This window comes from Mobula birostris, chromosome 19 (assembly GCF_030028105.1).
Source record: "Mobula birostris isolate sMobBir1 chromosome 19, sMobBir1.hap1, whole genome shotgun sequence".
Lineage (NCBI taxonomy): Eukaryota > Metazoa > Chordata > Chondrichthyes > Myliobatiformes > Myliobatidae > Mobula > Mobula birostris.
In genome coordinates, this window is record NC_092388.1 from 9,710,523 (window position 1) to 9,735,798 (window position 25,276).

The 25,276-nt window shown below is 42.1% G+C and overlaps 1 protein-coding gene across 5 annotated transcripts in view; it reads right to left on the reverse strand.

Moving 5' to 3' along the window:
• Positions 1-25,276, reverse strand: part of creb5b (cAMP responsive element binding protein 5b) — a 351,151-nt gene that overhangs the window by 145,596 nt on the left and 180,279 nt on the right. For all 5 annotated transcript variants that reach the window (XM_072283198.1, XM_072283202.1, XM_072283200.1 and 2 more), the window contains one exon: positions 7,356-7,482. In XM_072283198.1, coding sequence (XP_072139299.1) covers positions 7,356-7,482 — 127 coding nt within the window. The remainder of the gene's footprint in view (positions 1-7,355; positions 7,483-25,276) is intronic.

A 25,276-nucleotide genomic window follows, 5' to 3' on the forward strand; every position in this document is an offset into this window, starting at 1 on the left:
CTGAGAAGTGGCAGATGGACTTCAACCTAGCTAAGTGTGAAGTGGTTCATTTTGGTAGGTCCAATTTGAAGACAGAATATAGCATAAATGGTAAGACTCTTGGTAGTGTGGAGGATCTGAGAGATCTTGGGGTCCGTGTTGATTGGACACTCAAAGTTGCTGCACAGGTTGACAATGTTGTTAAGAAGGCGTATGGTGTGTCGACATTCATCAACCGTGGGATTGAGTTCAAGAGCCATGAGGTAATGTGACATCTAAACAAGACCTTGGTCAGACCCCACTTGGAGTACTGTGTTCAGTTCTGGTCACCTCACTACAGGAAGGATGTGGATACTATAGAGACAGCGCAGAGGACATTTACAAGAATGTTGCCTAGATTGGAGAGTGTGCCTTATGAGAATAAGTTGAGTGAACTTGGCTTTTTCTCCTTGGAGCGACAGAGGATGAGAGGTGACCTGACAGAGGTGTATAAGATGATGAGGGGCTTGTGGATAGCCAGAGACTTTTTCTCAGGGCTGAAATGGCTAACACAAGGGGGTCATAGTTTTAAGGTGCTTGGAAATAGATACCGAGGGGATGAAGCTTTTCACACAGAGTGGTGGGTGTGTGGAATGTATTCCCGGCGGTGGTAGTGGAAGTGGATGCGGATAAAATAGGGTCTTTTAAGAGCCTCTTAGATAGATACATGGAGCTTACAAAAACAGAGGGCTATGCGCTAAGGAAATTCTAGACAATTTCTAGAGTAGGTTACACAGTCGGCCCAACATTGTGGGCTGAAGTGCCTGTAATGTGCTGTAAATTTCTATGTTTCTATGTTGTTTAGATGTAAAGGTCTTTCTGTAGAAGCAGTGTTTGGGTTATAGCAGAGATAACGGGTGCTTCAGAACATGAGCTGGGTCTTTTGTTCAGTAGGAGGTGAAGAGAGAAGGTACTGGATAGAACCAGTCATAGGATATGACCCGGAGGGGGACAATGATTCAATGGAGCCAGGCACTGAGATTGACTGAGGATCAGTGAATATGAATTTTGGGATGAGTTGAGCTCCAACTTGTGCACATTTGACTGTTTAATTATAATGGGCTCTTTTTGGTTTTTTTTGTCCTTTACTTTCGTCCTTTAGATTAGATTAGATTATGAAGACACGCAGTCCTCTTTTATTGTCATGCATTAAGAAATGATACAATATTTTCTCCGGAGTGATATCATAAAACACAGGACAGACCAAGACTGAAAAATCTGACAAAACCACATAATTATAACATATAGTTACAACAGTGCAACAATACCATAACTTGATGAACAAGTCTATGAGCACAGTAAAAAGTTCAAAGTCTCTCAAATGCCCCACATCTCACGCAGACGGGAGGAGGAAGAAAAATTCTCCCTGCCATGCCAAACCACAATCCGTCTCTGAGTCATCTGAAAACATTGAGCCTCCGAATCAGCTCTCCGACACCGAGTACTGAGCGCCATCTCTGTCTGAACGATTCGACCTCAATCTCGGTTGCCAACAGCAGGCGAAGCCGGGGATTTTGAGGCCTTCCCTCCGGAAGATTCCCGACTGCGCAGTAACGACAGCAGCGAACGAGCATTTCGGAAATTTCTCCAGATGTTCCTCTGTGCTTTTACGTCAGTCTCCATCAAATCAGAATTGTCCACGGCCCCTATTTAACGGATACGATACCATTTTCACCAGAGGGCTGCGCGCGCGCGGCGCACTGCTCTCTCTCCTCCCACCGAGATTCATAAAGTTAAGATTCATAAATATACTTCCTTTAAATGTATGCAGTGTGCTGTCTGCTTCTTGGCGGTGAGTTGTAACAGGGTGGCAAATTACACAGCGTCCACACAAACCGGGGATTGGGGTGGGAGAGCGTCTCAATCTCACGGGTTTGGTGGGACCGGAGTGTGTCTTCCCTAGATTTACCCAGTGGGGCTTCACCTCCGCCCTGAGAGTGGCCTCATTTCGGCACAATCTACCTCATTGTTCATTACCTGCAGACCAACCCGATTCAAAGTCTCCCAAAATAGCACAAAAGCAACAGAAAAAGGTGCAACCAGGAACTACGGTCCAATCCACGAACCGCAGAGCCAGAACTTCAGTACCATCCTCCAATAGCATCAAGGGAGAGAAAGAGAGAGACTATTCAAATGCAGGGCCCTTCCCTCAGGAGCAGCGAGTGAGAGGGAGAGAGAGACTGACACCTTCCCTCAGGAGCAGCGAGTGAGAGGGAGAGAGAGACTGACACCTTCCCTCAGGAGCAGCGAGTGAGAGGGAGAGAGAGACTGACACCTTTCTACGGCAGCAGCGAGCAAGAGGCTGGTGGGCAGCGCTGAGCACTCGCTCGCCTTCTGCACTTGCCTCGATGTTTTCAATCTTCCTCAATGCTTTAAACAGTGAGATCGGCAAGAAGTTAAGTTGATCATGGCCTCATGTCCCACCTCCAGGCCTCCTGGCCTCGAGGCCACTCGCCTCTCAGAACTTTCTCGGAGACAGCAAACCAGCAGATCGCTCAAATGGCCTGTAAACACACCATCAAACGGTACAGCACAGGCTCCAACAGTACCACAACCACATTTAAGAGAAAAACAAGACAAAAAAGAAGTGAAAGAAACAATTTTATGGACTATCTGGAGAAGGTCGCCCATGATAGCATTGTTCGCTGGCACCATCTTTTTCTGCTATTTATTTATATTATAAATTATTATAATTTTCATGCCTTCTGCTGCAAAGCAACAAACCTCACATCACACAAATCAGTGATAATAAACCCAATTTTGATTTGCTACTTATCTCAGTGAGCAGCAACACAAAGGAGTATCTGGACACAAACCCAGAGACTCTAAAGCTCCAGAATACCACTTGTTAGATTATCTGTTACAGAAACACTTTAAAATTTTGAACAATGACCAACCATCCATCACGTTAAAGATTGGCTTGCTCTTTACAGGTGCTGATTAAGTTCAAAATTCAAAGTAAATTTATTATCAAAGTAGGTATACTATACTGTATGTCACTATATACAACCCTGAGATTCATTATCATGTTATATCATCTGTCACAGAAGGACTTCAACATTTCCAACAATGCCCAACTGTCCATTATGTTAAAGATAGGCTCGCTCTTTACAGGTGCTGATTAAGTTACTCTGAATTCCTAACTCTGCTTTGTTTTGTTTTAAGAATTTCTAACATATGGAGCTTTTATTTCTGTTTGAGAAACTTACTATTTTCGTATCGGTTTTTTGTGGTCAGGTTTGTGTATTTTGAGCCAGTAGCTCTTTGGTGATAGTAATCAGATTCAGATTTATTTCAGATTCATTTATTTATTTATCACATTTGCACAAGAACTAGCAGTGAAATTTACATTAATGAGTTTGTATCAACAATCAGCACCTCCCAAGGATGAGCTGGGGGCAGCCCACAGATGTCGCCACATATTGCAGCATCAACATTACATGCCCACCAAGAGGACCACAACCTTGTCATTGGGTTTGAGGCTTGCATGCCCCAATGACCCAGACAGCTAGGCTGGCTGGAGTCAGGGCTTTATGCTTTGGCTCTTGGTAGGGTCAGATGCCAAACAGGTCAAATGGTAGAGGCCAGACCAAGAGTGGCCCACCAGTGCTCCAGGTTCAAGGGTTCAGCTCTGACTGGTAAAACAACACTGACTGGCAAAACAAAATTGTTACGGAAACAGCAATGAATAATCTTTTCACATCTGACTGTGACAGCATTCCCCAGTCTCCACCCGGGACTTGCATGTCTGAGAGTAGTGAAAACCAAGAGGAAGGACTGACATGATGAAGGAAGCCCTGAACACCACTACAGTTGTAGGATCTTCATTGCTGTTCTAAGTGCCAGGGACGTAATAGGCAGTATGTAAATGTCTTTGGAAGAACAACACAGAACAGCACTAGACAACAACAGCCAAACAAGCTCGTTTTGCCAGTCACAGATGAAAGCCTTGAAAGACCACAGGAATTTCAGGGGCAGCACTTCCAAAACACAGCCTACAAGTTAGAATGCAGTGTGCAGTTAAAATGCATTTTCCATTAAGGGGGTGAAACGAGATACCTGGGTTCTTTTGTATCAATATTTCTGATTGCGTGCAGAACCATTTGGAGAATTGCATGCTGAATTATACTGCTTTATCCCAGAAATGACCATGATTGGACACAGAAACACAATGACACGAAGAGTGATAGTGCTGTGGATAGTGCAGTGTTGTCATATAAAGGGCCATTGATAGAAAGCAGAGCTGAGCTGAGAAGTGGCAGATGCAGTTCAAACCAGAAAAGTGTGAAGTGATACACTTTGCAGGGTCAATATTGAAAACACAGTACAGGGTTAGTGGCAGGATTCTTAGCAGTGTGGACGAATAGAGGAATCTTGGGATGCATGTCCATTGATCTGTCAAAGTTGCCACGCAATTTGTTAAGGTGCTTAATAAGGCATATGTTTTGTCTGCCTTCATTAATTGGGGAGGATTGAGTTCAATATGTTGCAGCTCTATAAAACCCTGGTTAGACCACACTTGGAATACTCTGTTCTGTTCAGTTCTGGTCATCTCATTATAGGAAGAATGTGGAATCTTTAGAGAGGGTGCAAAGGAGATTTACAAGAATGCTGTTTGGATTAGAGAGCATGTCTTATGAGAATAAGTTGAGCAAGCTAGAGGTTTCCTCTTTGGAGTGAAGGAGACGAAAGGTGACTTAATAGAGGTGCATAAGATGATAAGAGGCATAGATTGATTGGACAGCCAGTGCCTTTTTTCTAGTGAGGAAATGGTTAATACAAGAGGACATAATTTTAAGGTGAATGGGTGAAGGTATGGGGGGAATGAGAGAGGTTTTTTTTTATACACAGAGAGTGATGGGTGCACGGAACGTATTGCCAGATTGGTGGAAGAGACAACTACATAACAGACAGTTAAGAGATTCTTAGATTGGCTCGTGGATGAAAGGAAATTGGGAGCTATGTGGGAAGGAAGGGTTAGATTGATCTTGGAGCATATTAAAGGATTGACACAACATCATGCTGAGGATGAGTCTGTGGTGGCCAGTGCAATCATGTTTGCTGTTGTGTGCTGGGGCAGCAGGCTGAGGGTAGCAGACACCAACAGAATCAACAAACTCATTCGTAAGGCCAGTGATGTTGTGGGGATGGAACTGGACTCTCTGATGGTGGTGTCTGAAAAGAGGATGCTGTCCAAGTTGCATGCCATCTTGGACAATGTCTCCTATCCACTACATAATGTACTGGTTGGGAACAGGAGTACATTCAGCCAGAGACTCATTCCACCGAGATGCAGCACAGAGCGTCATAGGAAGTCATTCCTGCCTGTGGCCATCAAACTTTACAACTCCTCCCTTGGAGGGTCAGACACCCTGAGCCGATAGGCTGGTCCTGGACTTATTTCCTGGAATAATTTACATATTACTATTTAACTATTTATGGTTTTATTACTATTTATTATTTATGATGTAACTGTAATGAAAACCAATTTTCCCTGGAATCAATAAAGTATGACTATGTGCCAAATGTCTGAATGGTGCTGTGCTGTTTTATGTTCTTTGAAATGAAACAGGAAAGACTGGAAAGGCTCAGTGGGGACAGGTGACATCCACGGAGAGAGAAGAATTAATGTCTTGGGTCAAAGAGGTTTGGATGAGATATCAGTCTGAAACATCATCTCTGCGTTTCTCTCCCCACACGTGCTGTCCGATCTGTTGAGAATTCTCAGCATTCTCTGGCTGTACCTTGGATTTCCAGCAGCTGCGGAAATTTCCTCGTGTATCATTGCTGCCCTATCCCTGTTTATGCAGTGAAGCAACAAACTGCAATTCCACTGGGAAAAATTACATACTCTCCCCATCATCGAGGGCGTCTTCAGGAGCCAGTGACTCAAGAAGGCAGCACCCTTCGTAAGGACCCCCACCACACAGGACATGCTCTCTCCTCTGTATTACCATCAGAGAGGAGGTACAAAAGTCTGATGACACACACTCAGTGTTTTAGGAACAGCTTCTTCCCCTCTGCCATCAGATCGTGGAACAGTCCATGAACCCATGAACACTAACTCACTAATCCTCTTTTGCACCATTTATTTTATTTATTATTGTGACATAGTGATTTTTTTGGGTGGCAGGGTGAAGAAGTGTCTCTACCAAAGGAGGTGGAAGGCACTCCTTCCCTCTGCTAGCCTGCAGGTCACCCTGCGACAAGGTGCAGTCCCTGCTCAGCCCCACCCCTTCCCCCCCACCGATCAGGGTCACGTGAAGCCATTGAAGCAGGTGGTGGATGGTTGTATGAGCTGCTGGTACATATCACAGGTCCTGGTTATGCGACCACTGACACCAGGCAGACAATCTCTGAAGAGTATTGATAATAGATGGGCTCACCTGTCTTGTAAAGACACTGCCCAGAAAAAGGCAATTGGAAACCACTTCTGCAGAAAAATTTGCCAAGAACAATCATGGCTGTGGGACCAAGATCGCCCGCATCATATGACACAGCACATAATGATGATGATGAGTAATTTTTTATGTCTGCTGCCACCAAACAACAAATTTCACGACATATACAGTATCAGTGATAATAAACCTGTTTTTTTTTCCCCCCACTCACACCATGAGGATACAAACATCTCTCCCCATTGACCTGGCCAAGAAACAGAAAAGACAACAGAACTTGGTGGATACAGCCCAGTCCATCAAAGCAAAAGCCCTCCCTACCACAGAGCACATTTACATGGAACACTGCCACAAGGAAGCAACATCCTTCATCAAAGACCTCCACCATCCAACCAATGCTTTCTTCCTCCTACTACCATCAGGCAGGAGATACTGAAGCCTTAGGTCACCCACCACCAGATGCTTGAACCGGCATGGATAACTTCATTCACCACACCTCTGAACTGATTCCACAATCTACAGACTCGATTCAACAACTCTTTACAACTCATGTTCACGGTGGTATTGTTTATTTGCACAATTTGTCTTCTTTTGCACGTTGTTGTCTGTCCGTCATTGTTTATGTATAGCTTTTCGGTAACTCTATTGTATTTATTTTTCCTGCAAATGCCTGCAAGAAAATGAATCCAAAGGGAGTATAGTGCATGGGAGGTGGTGGGGGGGGGGAGCAGAATGTGTACAGGCTGGCAAGTGGCAGGTGGAACCAGGTGAGGGAGAAGGTGGATGGGAGGATGGGTGAAGTGGGAGACCGGGAGGTGATAGGTCGGAAAGGTACAGGGCTGAGGAAGGAGGATTATGATAGGAGTGTGGATCATGGGAAAAAGGGAAGGAGGAGGGGAATATGTTACTCTGAGCAGAAAAATTGCACACAATACTTACAGGCATCAGTACTGCAGAAGATCCCGGCATGGTGGAATTGGGAAGGTTGCCAGGCATCGACCCTGGCATGGGCTGCCTTTGTCTGTTCTGAAGGTGGAGTAGTGAAGATAGAGATCCTGGTACAGGTCTGGAGAGACAAAGTTAAGTGCATCAGTAAACAATCTTCTAGAACAGAACAGCGAGTGAGAAAATAAAATGTACAATTGCCTCATAAACACAGAAAATTCTGCAGCTGCTGGAAATCCAGAGCAACACACACAATATGCGGGGGAAATTCAGCAAATCCGGCAGCATCTTTGGAAATGAATAAACAGTCGATGTTTCAGGCTGGGATCCCTACCCTGACAAAAGGTCTCGGCAATGAAACGTCGACTGCTTATTCAGTACCATAAATGCTGCTTTACCTACAGAATTCCTCCAGCATTTTGAATCAATTGCCTCATAATGCACTGCGCTCGTAAACTACAGCAGTAAGGGGCAAGGTTAAAATCTTGAAGTGGATGGAACATGCTGACAACACATGACACATTCAACATTTGGCTTATTTTACAACAGTAGTTATCAGGGCCAATCCTGCCATAAGTAAGTAGGAGTTTAATTGATACATGTAGATCGGGATCACACAGTGAGATTGGGAGTCTGATTTAGCATTCAGCATTCTTTCAGAAATGTCCCAGAGGCTGGGAAACCTGGCAGTGATGGAAGCCGGAAACCTTACAAGCCTCTACAAGCACTTTGTAAAACTCCTGGAAGCTTTTCCCTCAACAGTGGTGGTTTTGCTTTCATATCCCCCACGACCACAATCATTAATCTCTCTTCTTCAGCTTTTGCATTTCTCAACTTTTATTGTTTATTTATTATTATTCCTTTGCTTTTTTTTTGCTGTTTCTTTGTATTTACTGTGTATACCTGCAAGAAAATTAATCTCAGGGATGTATAGGATGGCATATGTGTACTTTGATAAATTCACTCAAAACTTTGAATTTTTTCGTGAGTGTCTCACACTTCAACCTGCCACTCTAGCAAGTTTAGGCTGCTGTTTAGTAAGGCAAGTAACAAGGTTAAAGCATCTAACCAAGTATCCTCTGTGCATGTTTAATAACATCAAAAGTATATCAAACTCCATGAAACACATTTGTTAAAGGAATATAAATATTCATTATGTTTCATTTTGAAAGTTTAACAAACTCATGACAACAAAAAAACATACCAAGGATTAACTTTATTCACTACACACATTTACACGCATTAGGAACTTACTATGATGTGTTGGTCAGGATGCGACATGCAACAAGTACGACAACATTCAATAGTTATAAAGAATGAGAATTATATTTTAAAAATTTAGAAGATAAAGTACAGATTTGTAATAAAATATGCATGAATACATAAATACCAACGTGTATTTACAATGTAAACTGCATTATAAAAAGTGGTTTAAAGTGTGTACAGCAGTGCAGTGATGGAGTTAATAGGTGGGGGGGGGGATGTGGTGAGGAAGGCTTACTAGAATGTTTGCTCAGATTAACTGCCTTCTAATATTCCCTTGGAGGTCAGACACCCAGAGCCAATAGGCTGGTCCTGGACTTATTTCCTGGCATAATTTACATATTACTATTTAACTATTTATGGTTTTATTACTATGTAATTATTTATGGTGCAACTGTAATGAAAACCAATTTCCCCCGGGATCAATAAAGTATGACTATGACTATATGTTGTGAACTTCTTGTTTTTATAGCCCTATAGCACTTTACAGAAGGGAGCTTTTGGAAAAGGCTGTTTACAGGGGTGTCCTGAATGATTTTTGCACCCCACCTCTGAGTCCTAGATATATACAAGTCCTGCATATACCCGTAACATACCTATAGGTATAGATTTAAGATATACCTATATTAATTATTACAACGTATTTACATATAAAGAAAGATTCCATCTATTTTTTTCTGATTTTTTTTAAACAGCTGCACGGACCAAACTTTGGTCTGAGCGGGACATTTTCACATGGCCTGAAGACAGCGCAGCACTTTAAATGTTTTTGCTAATATGCATCAATGAATATTTAGAGTGAATAGCTGTGTGGCAACAAAGGCTATTTACGCGGGAGTATTGCAGCCAGTTCAGGCCCGCGCCCCCTCGCTTCTTGGAGGGCGCAGGGATACAAAATTATAATTATTATTTACGATACACAGTTAACAGCCATAAATTCAGCAGAACAGAAATCTATTTGTTATCTTTTTTTTCCACTTACGACACTTAATGTAAACTAGACACAACAGTTTAACTGTAGGTATTTCCGCTGATCAGACATTCACTGAGTTGCTTCTTCCACAGGTTTCACAATCAACAAATCCTCCCACTATCTCACCGCCACTCTACACTGTAATATTTGCTTTACTCACCAGACGGATTAACAAGAACTTAGCTCTTACTGGTGAACTCAGTTAACACTGGAAATCCACAGGTTTTCATGAATATTCTTACATCACAGATGTATATTTTTTTCAGGTTTTCAACACTGACTTAAATGTCATGAAATATGTTGCTCTCCGACAGCAACAAGACATAAAATTACTGTAAGTTACAAAATACAATCTCTGACCCCCTACCACCAAGCAGGAGGTACCACAGCATTAGGACAAGAACTGTTAGGCTGGGAAATAGATTCTTCCCCCATACCAAAAATCTACTCCCACCACCCAGATCTCATCACATATGAAGCGCCAGTAGCGTTATACGGTCCTGACGAAGGGTTTCGGCCTGAGATGTCGACTGTACCTCTTCCTAGAGATGCTGCCTGGCCTGCTGCGTTCACCAGCAACATTGATGTGTGTTGCTTGAATTTCCAGCATCTGTAGAATTCCTTGTGTTTACAGCATTATACAGTTTACTTTTTAACCTGTGTTGTAAATGCAACTTATTATTTGTTAATTTTCAAGTGGTAATATTACTTTATGTGTAATGTGCATGAGTTAAATGTACTGTGTTTGGAGGAACATTTGTGGTACACTTGCGTACGACTGAATGACAATAAACTGAACTTGGCCTTATTTTCCAGCATCTGCAGGATCTCTTATGTTGTGCTGGTGTTCACCATTGTGCTTTGGAAAAATATTTCTACCCTCTATAATAATAAAAAACAGTAAATACTGGAAATATTTAGATGACAGGCTGCATCAGATTACTACAAGTTAGTAGAGTGCAAAATAAAGGAATAATAAAGTAGTGTTCATGGAGGAGGGAGGAAGCAGTTCCTAGAATGTTAAGTGTGTGTTTTCAGGCTCCTGTACTTCCTCCCTGATGGTAGCAATGAGGAGAGGCAATGTTCTGGATAGTGAGGATCCTTAGCGAAGGATGCCGCCTTTCCCACGGCTCTCTCAAAGTTCTCCTGTAAGCTGAGGTGTACGGTTGCCTGTAATGTGATCACCATATTTCTTTGCCATGGATCCTTCCGCAGAAATACCTTTCCCTGCCTTCACAGCATGTAGAAGACAGCCACTTGCATATTTCTCAATCTTGATGGTCACCTTGTTCAGATTCAATTATTCATCACATGTGCAGGACTGTACAAAAGTCTTAGCCAAATATATAAAGCTATGATGCCCAAGACTTTTGCACAGTACTGCAGTAATTGTATGCATTGCACTGTACTGCTGCCACAAAGAAAAAACAAATTCCATGACATAAGCAACACACATCAAAGTTGCTGGTGAACGCAGCAGGCCAGGCAGCACCTCTAGGAAGAGGTACAGTTGGCGTTTCGGGCCGAGACCCTTCGATGTGCGTTGCTTGAATTTCCAGCATCTGCAGAATTCCTCGTGTTTACGTTCCATGACATAACCTGATTCGACATGGGTCTCTATTATGGACAGAGTGGAAAGGGGGCAGGGAGAGGGAATCATGGTTGGGAAAAGAGGAAGGGAGAGGGGAGGCAGCGAGAAGCACCAGAGAGACATTCTGTAATGATCAATAAACCAATTGCTTAGAATCAAATTACGTTGCCTGCTGTCTCAGGGCTGGGTGTGCCTCTATCCATGCCACCCCCACCCCATACTCCTCCCAAGGTGTTCCACCCTCGCCATTCCCAACATTCTTTGCTCCCACCAGATTTACAAATTTGCTCTCCGCTCCATGTTGATAAATACGGTACTGTGCAGAAGTCAGTAAATATATTTAAGACAAGGTTGGATAGATTTTTGCATAGTAGGTGAATTAAGGGTGATGGGGAAAAGGCAGATAGGTGGAGATGAGTCCATGGCCAGATCAGCCATGATCTTATTGAATGGTGGAGCAGGCTTGATGGGGCGGATGGCCTACTCCTGCTCCTATTTCTTATGTCTTTATGTTCTTCAGCACCCTAGCTACACTATATATATGTGACTAAGACTTTTGCATGGTGCTTTAGATCAAAACAGAGTGTAATGTGTTTTTTTTTTACATTAACAACCAACACAACCCAAGGATGTGCTGGCGGCAGTCTGCAAGTGTTGCTACATATTCCGGTGCCGAAACATTGACTGTTTACTCTTTTCCATAGATGCTGCCTAGCCTGCTGAGTCCCTCTGGTATTTTGTGTGTGTTGCTTGGATTTCCAGAATCGGCAGATTTTCTCGTTTGTGATTTGATAGTAAGCAACTATTTTGACTTTGACTTCTCACAGATGAAATCTGATGTGCTAAATATTTTTGCATTTACTGCTTTTGAATTATTATAGAAAATAGAACATCAGCATAACATAAACACGAGAGATTCTATAGATGTTGGAAATCAAGGTCAAGTTCAGTTTATTGACATTCAATCGTACACATATATACCGCCAAACAAAATAATGTTCCTCTCGACCAAGATGCAAAACACAGAACATATACTTCCCACACATTACACATAAAGTTATATTACCACTAGTATATTAACAAATAATAAGGTGTGTTTAAACACAAGATTAAAAAGTAAACAGCATAACACTATTGGCACTGGGTGGTGTCAGGGAGTTTAGTAGACTTATGGTGGTGGGAAGAAGCTGTTTCCCATCCTAACAGTTCTTGTCCTCCTGCCTACAGTAGTGGGTCAAAGAGATTGTGGGATGAGAGGGGTCATTAGCAATACTAAGTGTCCTGCCTATGCAGTGCTCCTGACAGATATCTCTGATGGGTGGATGAGAGACCCCGCAATCCAAAGCAACACATATGAAATACGGGAGGAACTCAGCAAGCCAGGCAGAATCTGTGGAAAGGAACAAACAGTCAATACTTTGGGCTGAGATCTCTCATCAGGGCATCTGTAGTTAACAAGTAGGCATGGAAACCTGAAGGGGAATCTCATAGACTTAAGTGAATTCAAATGCAAAGCAAAATCAAGATTTTCAATGTGGATCAGCATAGCAGGGCTCCAGGCAATTAAATTTAATCACAAGCAGAGCAACTGAAAGGGTAATACTGTAGATATTAAGTATTATTTAATATCTGCAATATTATTCGTTTCATAAGAACATCTGTCTATAAGAGATGCTTCTTGGCTAGGAGACTTTGGCCTTTCTGAGATATTTGCACATTGTGGACTGGTTTTGGATTTGATTATTTTTAGTTAACAGGTGAATTACCATATGTAACAGGTAGAAAACTATGAGAATATATTTGCCTATCATTAAAATAAATTTTCTATTCTCTTTTCAAGAAAAATGTTGCTGCAAAAATTGCATATTGTACAACCAGAAGTGTCTCCTCACAGTAGAACAATTCTACAACAGTGAATAATGATCTTCAACTGCTCAGTGTGACTGAAGCTCATCATAAAATGTTGCATGATGACAGAAGCTCAGTCATGGAGCAAAGAGAGATGAGATTATCTTTATCTGCCATATGTACATCAAAACATATGTCTATGAAGGCTCTCAGTCATCCAGGTCATTGTATATCAAGCAGCAGTAAATCAAGGCAACTGGGCTTACTGTGTTGTCTAGAAGACATTTCGCACTCATCTAAGAGGCTTCTTCAGTTCTGAGCCTCGGTGGGTAGTTTCCTGGCTTATAAACTCTACGAGTTGTTTAAAAGTATAGCAATCACATGAGGGTCATTAAGAGTCATAGAGGTAATGAGAGGGTCATTAGTTTTATCTTTGCATGAACAGAATGGAGGTGTGAAGTATTGTGGAGATGCCAGGGTAGAGATGTTAGGACTGCTTGGTAAGTAGCCGTTAGGTGGTGTCATACCCTACCCCCTCTGTTCAGGGATGGGTTTTCCAGTTTGACAAAAATTACCTCTCATTACCTCTACAACTCTTAAAGACCCTCGTGATTGCTATACCTTTAAACAACTCATAGAGTCTATAATCTGCAAACTACCCACCACGGATCAGAACTGAAGAAGCCTCTCGGATGAGTGGTGAAATGTCTTCTAGACAACACACAACAAGTCCAGTTGCCTTGATTTACTACTGCTTGATATCAAAACATAATGAAATGCATCATTTGCATCAGGAGTCGACACCGTCCAAGAATGCTGCTGGGGGCAGTCTGCAAGTGTCACAATGCTTCCAACGCCAACAAAACACGCACATTCTTTTCTAACCCTATCTTTGGAACGTGGGAGGAAGCTGGAGCACCAGGAGGAAACCCATGTGGCCACAGGGAGAACGTACAAACTCTTTGCAGATAGCAGCGGGAATTGGCTCTGTGATAGCTGTTTTGCAATAGTGGACATATGTGAAGCTAGCAACAGCCAAAATATCATCAAATCTTGCAATGCATTTTCCGAAAAATACTTCAATTGGTTCATTGATCTTTATTTTTCGATCCTTAGTCAGAGATGGTTAGTTTCTTGTTTGCAGAGTCATTGTTGGGAAGGAAGTCTCCTGGGCAAGATGTGTCTCTTATAAATTCCTTCCCCTCAAGCCCTTTACCTTTCATACCCACTTGGCTTCACCTATCAACCTTTAGCTATCCTCCTTGTCCCACTCCACCTTTTTTTTAATCTCGGCTCGAAACATCGACTGTTTATTCATTTCCACAGATGCTGCTCAGTCCCTCCAGCATTTTGCCTGTGTTGCTTTGGTTCTCTAGCATTTGCAGACTTTCTCATGTTGCTTATAAAAATATTCTTATGAAACAATTATCTTTCTGGCACACCTTTAGTGTTTTAAATACATTTATTTATGCATGTTTGCTAATAATTTTTAAAAACTATGGAAATCTGTCTTTCAATCTCCCTTCCTTTCCAATCCAGATGAAGGGTCTCGACCCAAAACATCGACTCTTTTTTCTACGTCATAGATGCTGCCTGACTTGCTGAGTTCCCCCAGCAGTTTGTGGGTGTTACTCTGGATTTTCAGCATCTGCAGAATCTTTTATGTGTCGACAATTGAAGAAATCATCTCCAAGATTGGATTAGCCTAGATCTGAATAACTGCAGTTCTATCTGCTTGCCTTGTGCACTCAATGAAGCAGTACATCTGACTAAATCTTGATAAATATAGAACTCTTGGAACATGTGCAGTTCCGTGGAAACTGCTCCTTGTCGCTTTAAAAATTTCATCAAGCAGTAACTGATCTCTAAGCATAAAGTTGCAATGGTCACAACTATCCCAGATGATCTGACTTTATACAGGCAGGCATGTGAAACTTCTACTTGTTGAGGCATTCAGATCTGATATCAGTGCATCAACGGCAGTAAATTGCATTTATTTATCAGAGAATATATTTAAACATTTCACGTCATCACATCATGGCTCCAACTGTCTGAGTAGACAATGGATTCGCCCGTTCCGGAACGCAGACCTGGACGATAAATATGGAGATCCTGGGCTGCCCAGACATCAAGATCCCCCTCTCGGCCTCGCGGACGTGGTCCAAAGGAATGCGAAGCAGTACATTTGGCATCAGCTTGGCTGCAGGAGCTGCCGGGAGGTGACGTGATACGTCATCCAACCACCTTGGGGGCTCCACTGTGGATTTGTGTAGGGTTTACTCCTGAGCCTTCTCTTCTCCCGAAGATACCCGCAAGGCAGTGGGATCTGTAACCCTGGATAGGGGCCCATACCGGGTGCTGTCAGCCGGAGCCAGCTGAGCCCAGGACTCGTGTAAGGCAGGGTTGTCACGCCCTGTAGTAGTGACATATGGAGCCACTACCCACTACCTGCATTGAACATTTATAAATTAAACATTTATAACACAAATATTTGACACTAATAAATATTTTTTAATGGAGAACATAGAACACTAGAGCATGGTCCAGGCTCTTCAGCCCAAAATATTGTGCCACCCATTTAATCTACTCTAAGATCAATCCGACTCTTTCTTCCCACACAGATCTCCATTTTTTAAAAAATCATCTATGTGCCTATCTAAGAGTGTTTTAAATGTTCCTGTCTCTACCACCACCCCTGGCAGTGCATTCCACACACCCAGAACTTGCCTCTGACATCCTCCCTATATTTTCCTCCAGTTAGTTAAAATTATGCCTCCTCGTATTAGCCACTTCTGGGAAAAAGTTTCTGGCTATCCACTCGATCTATGCCCATTATCGTCTTGTACACCTCTATCCAGTCACATCTCATTCTTCTTCAGTCCAAAGTGAAAAGTCCCAGTTCTCCCAACCTATCCTCATAAGACACACTCACTAGTCCAGGCAGAATCCTGGTAAATCTCCTCGGCACCCTCTCTAAAGCTTCCACATCCTTTCTAGAATGAGGCGACCAGAACTGAATGCAATATTCCAAGTGTAGTCTAACCAGCTGCAATAAATCCTTGGAATAAAGAAAAGCCCATTGTTGATGACCCATCCCTGTTTTATCTGGGAAGTTAATGAGAAGGTATTCTTGAAGAAGTTTAATACAACTTAGTTTAAGAGTTAAAATACACACAACTGGAGTTTATATGCAGACCACATCAGCAGATTTCATTCTGTAAAGCAAGGTAGTGGAACAAGGAACAGCACTGAACAGGAACAGACCCTTTGGCCAACAATGCAATGTTGATCTAATTAAATTGGTAGATTTAGATAAATCAGATTTCGGAACAGTCCATGAACACTATTTTACCCTCTTTTTTGAAATATGTATCGGGTACTATGATTTCAAAACAACTAATATCACAACATATTTATTTGTTTCACGATACAGCATGGAGTAGGCCCTTCTGGCCCTTCAAGTCATGCTGCCCTATCAACCCCCAATAAAACTGATTAACCCTAACCTAATCACAGGAGAATTTACAATGACCAATTAGCCTACCTGGTCTGTCTTCGGACTGTGGGAAGAAACCAGAACACTAGAGGAAAACCCACACATGCATTCCACAAGGAGGATGTACAGAGACTCCATACAGAATGGTGCCAGAATTGAACTCTGAACTATGGAATGCCCCAAGCTGTAATAGTGTCGCACAAAAGGTGGGAGGAGAAGATGGCAGCGCGATGCAGCGCGCGCAGATCTCCAGTGAAATAATATCGTATCTGTTAAAGGGCCGTGGACAATTCTGATTTGATGAAGACAGACGTGAGAAGCAGAGGAACATCTGGAGAAATTTCTGAAATGCCTGGTTTGCTGCTGTTGTTACTGTGCGATCGAGAATCTCCGGCGAGTAGGCCCCAAAATCCCCAGCTTTGCCTGCTGCTGGCGACCGAGGCTGAGGTCGCAGCATTCGGATAGAGATGGTGCTCGGTACTCGGTGTCGAAGGACTGATCAGAGCTCGAAGTTTTCGGATGACTCAGAGTCAGACTGTGGTCGAGCATGGCAGGGAGAGTTTTCTTCCTTCTCCCGTCTGCATGAGATGTGGGACTTTCGAGAAACTTTGGACTTCTTTTTTTACTGCGCCATGGACTGTTCTTCATCAAGTTATGGTATTGTTGCACTGTTGTAACTATACGTTATAGTAATGTGGTTTTGTTAGTTTTTCAGTCTTGGCCTGTCCTGTGTTTTTGTGATATCACACCGGAGAAATATTGTATCATTTCTTAATGCATGCATTACTAAATAACAATAAAAGAGGACTGTGTGTCCTCATAACCTAACCTAATTATCCACTACACTACCATGACACCATATCTCAATGATAATAAACCTGATTCTGATTATGATTAGGAATTTGCCATGCTACCTCTAAAGATGGTGTGCTTTGGACAATTATCAGTAAGACTTATTGAATCCCAGAGGAGCCACATATCTATTTTCTGTCTGTTTGTATTTTATTTTGTGTTGCACTGTTTTATTACAGGTTATGGTCATTTGTCACATGGGTTTAGGCACGGTAGTGGTAAACGAGTATCGTCACATATTCACCCTTTGTGTCGTTAGTTTAGTTAGAGATAGACAAAGCAGGGGATGATTTTTTTTTGACCGCTAACTTCGCTTTTCACACTTATATTGCTAATTCTGCAAACTTCAGTAATACCATTAATTTCTTTCTCGCTATTTTTGATTGTGCATCTTTGCTGTTCATCTTTGCTGATATCTTAATAAAGATTCAAACATACTTTTTCAACTTGGAAACAACGACTTGAGTCCTGACGAAGGGTCTCGGCCTGAAACGTTGACTGTACCTCTTCCTAGAGATGCTGCCTGGCCTGCTGCGTTCACCAGCAACTTTGATGTGTGTTGTTTTCAACTTGGAACTCAGTTACTTGGAAGAGCGTCGTACAGCGTTAATTCCCTCAGTCATCGGTTTTGGTTTCTTTCTCAAGTCCCGGCTACAACTCCCTTACCTAATTCTTTTCAAGATTCAAGATTCAAAAGACTTTGTCATTCTAACCATACATCAGCTCTGCAGGACAGAATGAGACAGCGTTTCTCAGGAGCAGTGCAATCATAACATAACAAACGCAACACTAAATAATAAACATAACAATAAATAGTAAAACACAACAGCCACATGTCAGTTAAAATCAGTTATAAGTGTCCAGTGCAAGATAAAAGTGTCCAAAGCAGAGTCAGGTAGAGCAGCTATTTAGCAGTCTGACTGCCTGTGGGAGAAAGCTGTTTAGTAGCCTTGTGGTTTTAGTTTTGATGCTCCTGTAACATTTGCCTGATGGCAGAAGAACAAACAGTTCATGGAGAGGGTGTGAGGGGTCTTTAATGATGTACCGTGTCTTCTGGAGGCATCGACTCTGAAAGAGGTCTTGGACAGAAGGTAGGGAGACCCCAATAACATTCTCTGCTCCCCCAACCATCCTCTGCAAGGCTTTTTTGTTGACAGCACTGCAGCTGGAGTACCAGGTTGTGATGCAAAAGGTCAGCACACTCTCAACCACACCTCTGTAGAATGTAATTAAGATGTTAGTGGGGAGTGATGCTTGTTTAAGCTTCCTCAGAAAGTGCAATCTCTGCTGGGCCCGTTTGACAATCCCAGTGGTGTTCCTGGATCAGGTGAGATTGTCCGAGATCTGCACCCCAAGGAACTTGATGTTTTCCACTCTCTCCACTGTGGAGCCGCTGATGCTGAGGGGTGTGTGCTCAGGCTGAGACCGTCTAAAATCGACAATCATCTCCTTGGTTTTGGTGACATTAAGTATCAAGTTGTTATCCCTGCACCAGCTCTCTAGGTGTTTGACCTCCTCTCTGTACATAGTTTCATCATTTATGATCCTCTAATTCAGGGGCTCCCAACCTTTATATGTTATGGACCAATACCATTAAGAGGTCTTTGGACCCCAGGTTGGAAATCCCTGCTCTAATGATAGAGGTCTAGATATGTAACTTCGATACAATTATTTCATCCATCATAATGCTTCCAATTGCATTATAGCTATTCTATCATCAGCATTTTCTGTTCCTCACACGAAACATCCATAAAAAATGCTCATTTGGCAAAACTGCTCTGTTCTTGATCCCTGCAACCGATGTACCTGAATCTTTTTTAATGGATCCACTCATCCAATACACAACCTGGCCTGAATTTTTGTCCACAACTGCAGTTCTGAATAAAATGAATGCTGGTGTTTCTTGATATTTATTGCTTATTTATTTATTATTACTACTATTTCCTTCTTTTTGTACTTGCACAGTTTGTAGTCTTTTGCACACTGTTTGAGTGCCCAAGTCGGTGTGGTCTTTCATCGATTCTATTATGGTTATTATTATATAGACTTATTGAGTATGCCTGCAAGAAAACAAATCTCAGGGTTGTATGTGGTGACATATATGCACTTTGATAATAAATTTCCTTTGAACTTTGACTATATCTCTGTACACTGTCTCCCTCCTTACCTCACTGAGAAGTCAGTCAGCTGTGTTTTGACTCCCATCTGAATGACAGTGAGGATACAAAGCCACAGAACCTAGATTTCTCACCCTCCTCTACTCTCAAGACCACAAATCATTTCTTAATATTTTGAAGGGGGTGTGCTCAGAGAGCAAGGTCCACAAGATTCCCCTGTCCATTATGATCATATCTTACTTGTCCCAGTTCTGCTCAGCTCTGGGTCCATGATCTTTCAATGATTTATCCACCGATCCTCAAAGATAATATTTTTCCTTTTTTTTCCCATGACTGTATGTGTTGTGCATTGTGTGTGCTGTCTGTACTGTGTTTTGCATCTTGGCTGTGGAGGAATGCTGTTTTGTTGAGATGTCTGTATGCGTATGGTTGAATTTGAACTTGGAATCATATCTCCATCACCAGAAGGCTAAAAGAAATGTGGCATCACACATCAAAGTTGCTGGTGAACGCAGCAGGCCAGGCAGCATCTCTAGGAAGAGGTACAGTCAACGTTTCGGGCCGAGACCCTTCGTCAGGACTAACTGAAGGAAGAGCTAGTAAGAGATTTGAAAGTGGGAGGGGGAGGGGGAGGGGGAGATCCAAAATGATAGGAGAAGACAGGAGGGGAAGGGATGGAGCTAAGAGCTGGACAGGTGATTGGCAAAAGGGATATGAGAAGATCATGGGACAAGAGGCCTAGGATCCCTCCCCCACCTGTCTTCTCCTATCATTTTGGATCTCCCCCTCCCACTTTCAAATCTCTTACTACCTCTTCTTTCAGTTAGTCCTGACGAAGGGTCTCGGCCCGAAACGTCGACTGTACCTCTTCCTAGAGATGCTGCCTAGCCTGCTGCGTTCACCAGCAACTTTGATGTGTGTTGCTTGAATTTCCAGCATCTGCAGAATTCCTCGTGTTTAAGAAATGTGGCATGTCCACTTTGACCTTCACCAACTTTTATCAAGGCACTATAGAAAACACCCTATCTGAACGCATCACTCCCTGGCTCCGCGTTATGTTTTGTGGGGTATTTATTCATTTTTCACGGTTTGCGCAATTTGTTCTTTTTTCCCCCCACGTGGTCAGGTTGTGTGTGTGTGGGGGGGGGGTTCCCTTAAATGGGCTCTGTGGTGTTTTCTTTGTTTTGTGGTTGTCTGTGGGGAAGATGAATCTCCAGTTTGTATACTGTATACATAGATTGATAATAAATGTACTTTGAATCTTTGAGGAAGTTGCAGATATTTGTGGACACAGCTCAGCACATCACAGAAACCAGTCTCTGCTCCACGGACTCTCCATACTTCCTTTGGCCTAGGTAAAGCAGCCAACATAATCAAAGATCACACCCACGCCGGGTATTCTCTCTCTTCCCCTCTCCCACTGGGCAGAAGATACAAAAGCCTGAAAGCACATGTCACTAAACTCAAGGGCATATCCTACCCTACTATCAAACAACTCTTTAGTATGATAAGATGGATTCTTGACCTCATAATCCATCTCCTTATAATCTTGTGCATTGTTGGCTTCCTGCACTGCACTTTCTCTGTAGCTCTACACTTAATGCACTGTGTAATGAATTGATTTGTAAGGGTGGTATGCAAGGCATGTTTTTCAATATATCTCAGTACATCTGAGATAAAGCAATTCCAATTCTGGGCTGAGGCAGATAATTCCAGAGACGACAATTCTTTGAAAGAAGAACGTTTTATGCACTTCAGTTGTAAATGAACACTTTCTTATTTTGCAACTATGGTCCCTTGTTTGAGACTTTTCATCTGGTGGAAACATGTCAACATCTACCCTATCTCATCCTTCAGGATGTTATTAGTTTCAGTTAGATCACCCAGTAGTCTCCTAAACCCCAAATAATAAAGGTCCAGCTCATGGGTCATCCCAAGAATAAGGTCTAGTGAAACTCTTTTGGATTGCCTCCCTTCTGAAATACAGAAAGTGTGCTTGTTCAAAGTTTGAGTAAACATTACTAACAAAGTACACATATGCCAACATAGACAACCCTGAGGTTCATTTTCCTGCGGGCGTACTCAACAAATCTATAGAATAATAACTATAACAGAATCAACAAAAGACCATCTAACTAGGGTGTTCAACCAGAGTGCAGATGACAACAAACTGCGTAAATACAAAATGAGAAACAATATTGAGCAAAGTTGTCCCCTTTGGTTCAAGAGTCTGATGGTTGAGGGGTAATAGTTGTTCCTGAACCTGGTGGTGTGAACCCTGAAGCTCCTGTACCTTCCTCCTGCTGGCAGCAGCATGTCCTAGGTGGTAGAGGTCTCTGATGATAGAGGCAATCCAAGAGTTTCATTAGACCTCATTCATGGGATGATTTAAGAGTTGGACCTGTATTCCTTGCACATTCCAAAGACTCCTCTACTGTACATTCTGATATGTCTATCCAGGGCCTCCCCTGCTGTAAAGATGAAGCCACATTCAGGTTGGAGGAACAACACCTTATATTCCATCTGGGTAGCCTACAATCTGATGGCATGAACATTGACTTCTCAAACTTCCGCTAATGCCCCACCTCCCCCTCGTACCCTATCTGTTTTATTTATATATATATATATATAAAAATATAAAAACGTCGACTGTACCTCTTCCTATAGATACTGCCTGGCCTGAACCTTTATGTGTGTTGCTTGAAATTCCAGCATCTGCAGATTTCCTCGTGTTTACATTCCAAAGACATACCGGTTCGTAGGTTTATTGGTCATTGTAAATTGTCTTGTGACTAGGCTTGGTTTAAATAGGCAGTTTCCTGAATAACACAGCTTATTAGGCCAGAAGGGCTTCTAAATAAATTTTCTAAAAAGTAATAATTCACAATGATCACAAAAGGATTAAGATCTCTGGGGTGAAAAACTGAGTACTGAAACAATATTACCATTTTCTTTCAGTTTTCTATTCTCCTGCAGCAAAGGCAGATTGACAGAAACTGATAACATCTTTTTAATTACGTAGAATACTGACAAAGTCCTGATCTTTCTTGCAACTGTTGGTCTTAATGAACCTTTTGTCATGTAACCTATGTTATTACAGAGGTAACTAGAACTCGTTACAAGACCAATAAAACACATTGTCTATCTTACTTGAAGTTTAATCTTATTAAATTTCCATTGATTTAAAAGCAAGCACACAAAACGATATATAAAACTAAATTAGAGTGGTTTTTAAGCCTTAGCTGGTTGAGAAGAGCTCTAATTAGATTTGATGGCACTCTCAATCAACAAAATTGTAATTTCAAATCAAACAAATGAATCCAAATTTGAGTCAAAGTTTCACCTTCTAACTTTATTTACATTCTAAAAATATGGAGGTTCACATTTAAATCTTGGGTCTAAACTTCCAACAGTGACGTTCAAAAATCAAGCAATCAGCAATGCACGTAAAAATGTTGGTTTCTGTTATCCTTATTTTGTCAAAAACACAAGAGATTCTGCAGTTGCTGGAAATCCAGAGTAATGCGTACACAATTGCTGGAAGAACTCAGCAGATCAGGCAGCACCTATGGTGAGGAATAAGCAGTTGATGTTTCATGGCAAGACCTTTCATCAGGACTGGAAAGGAAGGAGAAAGAAGCCAGAATAAGAAGGTGAAGAGAGGGAAAGGATTATAAACTGGCAGGACATAGGTGAAACCAGGCCAGGGAGGAGGGGGAAATGAAGTAAGAAGCTGTAAGCGGATAGGGTGAAGTGGTAAAAGGGCTAAAGAAGGCGGCATTTGATAGGAGAGGACAGTGGACCATGGAAGCAACCTTGTTCTTTGAAGGACATCTCAGTTGCTCTGGAATGGAAAGCCTCGTAATGAGAACAGATGCAGTGGAGATGGAAGGTGTTGTCAGGACTTCAGGTTTATTTATTTATCCAGAGGAGAAGCAGTCTGAGGACTCAGCTGAAAAAAATTACATAAGTGATACCAACATTACAGTCATCCAGGTAATGGAAATTGCCCTAACAGAATTCATAAATCACTAACTCATGTGGGATACAGAATTAAATTTTCTCTTGTGGAATATATGTGAATAGATAGGTGGACAGACAGACAAATAAATGTGTTTCATGGCACATGCCCAGATGATGCACATTATGGAAAAATATGAAATGGACCATTTTCTAAGAACACAAACCATCACCCCTTAATGTGAGGCTGCCCCAAGCACTATATATATATATATATATATATATATATATATATATATATATATATATATATATATATATATGTATGTATGTGTGTGTGTGTGTGTGTGTGTGTGTGTGTGTGTGTGTGTGTGTGTGTGTGTGTGTGTGTGTGTGTGTGTGTGTGTGTGTGTGTGTATATACATACATACACACACACAAACAAATAAATTTACTTTGAACTTTGACTATCAGGGGCAAGTCTTTTTTTATACAAAGACAATTGTTCATATAGAACATAGAATAGTACAGCACAGTACAGGCCCTTCGGCCCACAATGTTGTGCCGACCCTCAAACCCTGCCTCCCATATAACCCCCCCACCTTAAATTCCTCCATATACCTGTCTAGTAGTCTCTTACATTTCACTAGTGGATCTGCCTCCACCACTGACTCAGGCAGTGCATTCCACGCATCAACCACTCTCTGAGTGAAAAACCTTCCTCTAATATCCCCCTTGAACTTCCCACCCCTTACCTTAAAGTCATGTCCTCTTATATTGAGCAGTGGTGCCCTGGGGAAGAGACGCTGGCTGTCCACTCTATCTATTCCTCTTATTATCTTGTACACCTCTATCATGTCTCCTCTCATCCTCCTTCTCTCCAAAGAGTAAAGCCCTATCTGAAACATACCCCTGAGGACATTGTAGAATCAAATATAATCATGTTTGAGTGGCAGACAGACAGACAGACCAAGGTCAGTGGATCCTTGGATTAGCTGTCCGTACAAGTAGGAAGCACGAGGGCCGATGAGTTGCCAAACCCAGAGATCAAGATCTGGAGTTCGGGGTCCTGCCATCAGCTAGTCTGGGGGTTGGTACCAAAGATCAAAGGCCAAAGGTCAACCGGATATCTAGAAGTCAAAGCCCAATGGCCGAAGTTTGGAGACTGGAGGTCAGAGGCCTGTCTTGGAGTTGGAGGGTTATCTGTGTGTGTGTGTGGGTGGGTGGGAGGAATGCAGCTTGTGGCACCGTTGTTTCATTGATGCTGTTGCGTTGTGCTCTTCTGCTGAGCATTGTGGCCATGTTATGTTGGTGCCAGAATGTGTGGCACGTCCTTGTGTGTGTTGGTTGCTAATGTAAACAATGCATTTCACTGTAAGCTTCTGTTTAATGTGATAAATAAATAAATCTGAGTCTGACAGAGGCAAGTCTTAGAAGGATATGATGCTAAAGCAGACCAACAGGATTGTGTAATTGGGCAAAGAAGTCAGTATGGATGTGGTTGGCCTGTTTCTGTGCTGTTTACCTTGAAGATCTGAATGACCCTAAGGTAATTAAATCATTAATTTCCATTCTGCTTTCAAGAGCACAAATACAGGCACTTACGTAGCAGAATCTATAATTCTGTATTTTTGAAGCTTATGGAGTAGAGATGATGGGCTGAAATTTTAAATTTACAGTGTGTTGAGAACTCGGTGGGGATCCAGCAGGAAAATCATTCTGCTTCTGAAGCACAAAGCCAAAAGTTTACAATCTAGCCGTTATATTTTTGGCTTCATGACCAATTAGGTTGAATGTGTATGATGTCAATGTTTC